The sequence below is a fragment of the Neovison vison genome, chromosome 9 (genome assembly GCF_020171115.1).
Source record: "Neovison vison isolate M4711 chromosome 9, ASM_NN_V1, whole genome shotgun sequence".
NCBI classification, from domain to species: Eukaryota; Metazoa; Chordata; class Mammalia; order Carnivora; family Mustelidae; genus Neogale; species Neogale vison.
The window spans coordinates 100,076,467-100,080,366 of record NC_058099.1 but is presented as its reverse complement, the minus strand read 5'-3'; the positions used below and the strand labels follow the sequence as shown (position 1 = coordinate 100,080,366).

The 3,900-nt window shown below is 61.5% G+C and overlaps 1 protein-coding gene across 1 annotated transcript; it reads right to left on the bottom strand.

Moving 5' to 3' along the window:
- Window positions 1-2,162: 2,162 nt before the first annotated feature.
- Window positions 2,163-3,666, bottom strand: GADD45G (growth arrest and DNA damage inducible gamma). Its single transcript, XM_044264352.1, has 4 exons — window positions 3,534-3,666; window positions 3,204-3,305; window positions 2,849-3,062; window positions 2,163-2,752 (listed from the first exon to the last, which is right to left on the bottom strand). Exons 1-4 carry the CDS (start codon window positions 3,584-3,586, stop codon window positions 2,642-2,644), a joined length of 480 nt encoding a protein of 159 aa, XP_044120287.1. The 5' UTR covers window positions 3,587-3,666; the 3' UTR covers window positions 2,163-2,641.
- Window positions 3,667-3,900: the final 234 nt, after the last annotated feature.

Here is a 3,900-nt window from a genome sequence, read left to right as displayed (position 1 = left end):
GGGGTACATATCCCTCAGAGGTACAGAAAAAGTGGGAAAGGACACACCGAAACGTGGGGATGGTCCATGACAACGCTCCTGTTTCTTTCTTCCTCTCCCCCTCCCCCTCCTCCTCCTTTCTGGTATTTTACATCTTTCCTACAATGAACATAGAAAACCATTAGAAACTTAGGTAGCGATCTTATGAAAGCAGCCGTCCTTACAAATTCAGCAGGATTTCTCGGTCCTAGCAGGTCAAGCATTGGGTCCTGGAACCAGATGGCCAGGTCCTAACTCTCCCAGTCCACTGTGGGCTCCATGATCTGTAGCAAATGCCTCCGTTAACCTTTAAGTATTATTGTCGTCAGCATTCATCCAGCACTTTCTAGATGCAGAGCATTGTGTCCAACAGTCTGTAGGGATCCCCTCAACACGGGTGAGATAATTAGCTTATCTATGCAGCGCCACTGAGAGTTGTTGGACGTATGAAGGCAATAGTGCATTGGTAAGCACCGTGCGGTTTATTACCTGTCTTCTAGCGTATTTTATTTTAATAGCATAAAATCCCAGTCATCAAAAAAAAGAAAAAAAGGGAAAGAAGGAAAAAGACCAACGTGTTTGGGACTGGTGCTGTGACTAAGCATGCATTTTCTTTGCCAGCAAATTCTCCTAGCCCCTGGGGCTCCAACAGGTGCCCTCGATGGAGGTTCTAATCCAAGAAAGCCCCCTTTCCTACGGGCTGAATTCTCTGCAAAGGCCAGTCAGCCAGCAGCAGGGTCCGCCAGCCTGGCCTCCCCTACGTTCTGCTGATCGTATTCATCAAAGGGCATGTTCTAAAGTGACTTTGCCTCATTTGTGTTTACTATAGAGTGCTGTGGCAAATGGTCATTTGCCGGGATGCAGCCTGACTGGCGTGGACACCCACCCCGCAGGACACCCCCCGATGCAGAGAGGTAAACGCTCCGAGAAGCAAATAGGTAAAATATTAACGAAAGTCGGGCACAAACCCAGCTGAGTTCTTTCCTTGGGCCTCTGTCTAATCAAGGGGGAAATGTCTTGCAGAGTTGATATATGAGAAACAGAATGCTTTCATTCTGGGAAGAAGAATTAAGCTCCTACAGTTCTGTTTTCCTGTGACGGCTTCCAGGATTTGGAGAGAATTTAAAAAGTGGAGCCCGACAGGGTGAATCAGCCACCTGGGACTGCTGGTAATTCAGGAGAGTATACTTGGTAGAAAAACAACACAGCACCCCGCCTTTGCCCAGAAGGCTCCCTGGCCCGACGGGCAGCCCGCTCCCAGCAGCCCAGCCCCACACGCCCGTCCCTGGCTGGACAGGGTTCCGGTCAAGCACGGCGCAGCCCAGACATCCTGGCCTAATAAAGAAGATTGATTCACTCAGGACACTTCCCCTCAATGTTTCTCAAGTCTTTGTGGGAAGGACTTAAATTCTTTTACTCCTGTAAGTCTGGAAATGGGGCTGTGAATAGTAGCAGCCCGCAGAACCCGGCTGTGGGCAGAGAGCCCTCGGCATAGCAGGTGGCAGATGCTGGTTCCACTCACAGTCGCTCCCCCCACTTGTGTGGACGCCGTCTTCCCGTTTTTTGCACAGCTCTTTGCAGCCCTATCGCAGCCATGACAAATGATGACTCACACTTAAATGCAGTCATCATGTCATACATGGCATTAACACCGCAGAGACATTGCCGTAAGCCCCGTGCCTGTAAGAGGAAAAGGCTCCTGGGAGCGTTCTGCCACCACCGTCCTTGGGGACCACAAAGGGCTGCGCCTGCAGAAGGCCCCGCTCATTGTGCAGGAGGGCCTGCCTGCCTCCTGCAAGCTGTTCTGATAAGCAGCTGTCAGAAGGGAGGGGGCTGCGGGGAGCAGGGGGGAGGGGAGGGAGAGGCTTCTCTTATCCGGCTGGAGGGTCAGCCTGGAGCTGCTGCACTGATGCCTTATCTCAAGCATGCTCCTGTCCTGCAAGTTTAAAAATCCCCAGAAAATAGCAGGGCTCAAGTTCTGTGTCCCCTCCCCCCTCCCAGCGCTCCCGGGGAGCCTGAATTCAGACCGGCAGGAAAGTGAGCAGGTGCCCTCCCCTCTGGTCCCGGGTTTCAGCAGTCACCGGGAACCCTGCAAACCACCTCCCCCCTCGGATGGGAACCCCCCCCTCAATAAAGAGAATAAGTCTGTTTCAGGTACGTTTATTGTAAAAATACTCAAAACTGCAGCAGCATAATCCTTTAGAAAGCGGAGCATCGCCCGCCGCCTGGAAACAGCGGTGCAGGGCTGCTCAGTCCTCAGAGCTCCTGTAACTGTCCGAGTCCAGGCCTCGGCGCCTGGCCTTTCCCCTCCTTCCTGTCGAGCGCGCAGGCTGCTGAGTCACGCCTGCCCGGCCGGTCCGTCCCTCCCGGCCCCGTGGCCAACGGCCCGCCTCCGGCCTTCCCGGGCAAGCAGCCGCTCCCCACACTCGCAGAGTCCCGGGCTGGGGGCCAGCCCGCCCCTGCCGCCGCCGCGCCCCTCCTGCAGGGGGCCGCCCCTCCTCGCCGCTCTCCACGCAGCACTCCGGTCCCGCGCGCCCTCCGAGGGCGCGTCCACAGAGCCAGCCGCGCGCTAGGCGCCGCGGGGCGTCACCACGTCGATCAGACCAAGGCCCCCTCCGGGCTGTCACTCGGGGAGGGTGATACTGGGCACCCAGTCGTTGACGCTGCGGCTCTCCTCGCAGAACACGCTGAGCTTCTCCAGGGCGGGGTCCTTCCACGCGTCCTCATTGGGGTTCTGCGGGGAGAGCGCAGAGGTCAGCCTGGCTGGCCGCTGGCCGCGGGTCGAGGCGGGGCGACGCCAGGGCGACGCCGGGGCGACGGCGACACTCACCGAAATGAGGATGCAGTGCAGGTCTCCAGGCGCGGCCGCCTCGTCGCCGGCGCCCACGATCGCCGCCAGCCGCTGCACGTCGCCCACGCGCACGATGTCTATGTCGTTCTCGCAGCAGAACGCCTGGATCAGCGTGAAGTGGATCTGCAGCGCGATGTCGCCCTCGTCCTCCGCGTCGGCGGCCAGCACGCAGAAGGTCACGTTGTCGGGGTCCCTGCACAGGCGGGAACCGGGTGGTGAGGGCAGGGCGGAGAGGCCGGGAGGGGGCACCCCCCGCCGCCGTCTCCCGGGTCTTCCCGCCGCCGCCGCCGCCGCCGCCCCCGAGCGCCCCACCCGGGGCCGCGTCCACACTCACACATTCAGGACTTTGGCGGACTCATAGACGCCGGCGGTGAGGCAGCCCTGGCGCTGCGCCGACAGCAGCAGCTCGTGCAGCGCCTTCCCGGCGCCCTGCATCCTGCGGACGGAGCCAGCGCGGTGAGCGGGGCCGGCCAGAAGGCGCGGCGGGGTCCCCCGCCCCGAGCACACACCCTCCCCGCGGCGCCCCTGCCCGGCGCCCCGGCTCCGGAGACGCACCTCCGGAGCCCGGCTCCCGCCCAGCGGCTCCCCATCCCGGCAGGCCCCGAAGGCGGACAGGGACGGGCTCCCCGCGCCCGGAGACGTCCGGCGCCCGGCGCCAACCCACCTGGCGGTGCTTTCGGGAACCGTGTCTTGGCCGCGGATTTCCTCCAGAGTCATGGTTCGGTCGCGGAGCAGCTACTGACCCACGAGAGCGGCGAGCGGCGCAGGCGCGGCGGAGACGGAGGCGAGGCAGCCTGGCGAGCCCGCGGCCGGCGAGTGCGCCCCAGCGCGCCGCGCCCCCTTATATAGGCCGGGCCGCCGCGCCGCCAGCTGGCGCGAGGCTGCGCGCCCATTGGCCGGCGCCCGCTTTCTGATGCAAATGAGGCGGCCGCCGCGGCTCGTGCCAGAAGGCCACGTGGGGAGGGGTGCGGGGGATGACAATGCCCCAAATCTGCCGCTTTTGTCGGGGTGTTACCAGGCAGACTGGAGCC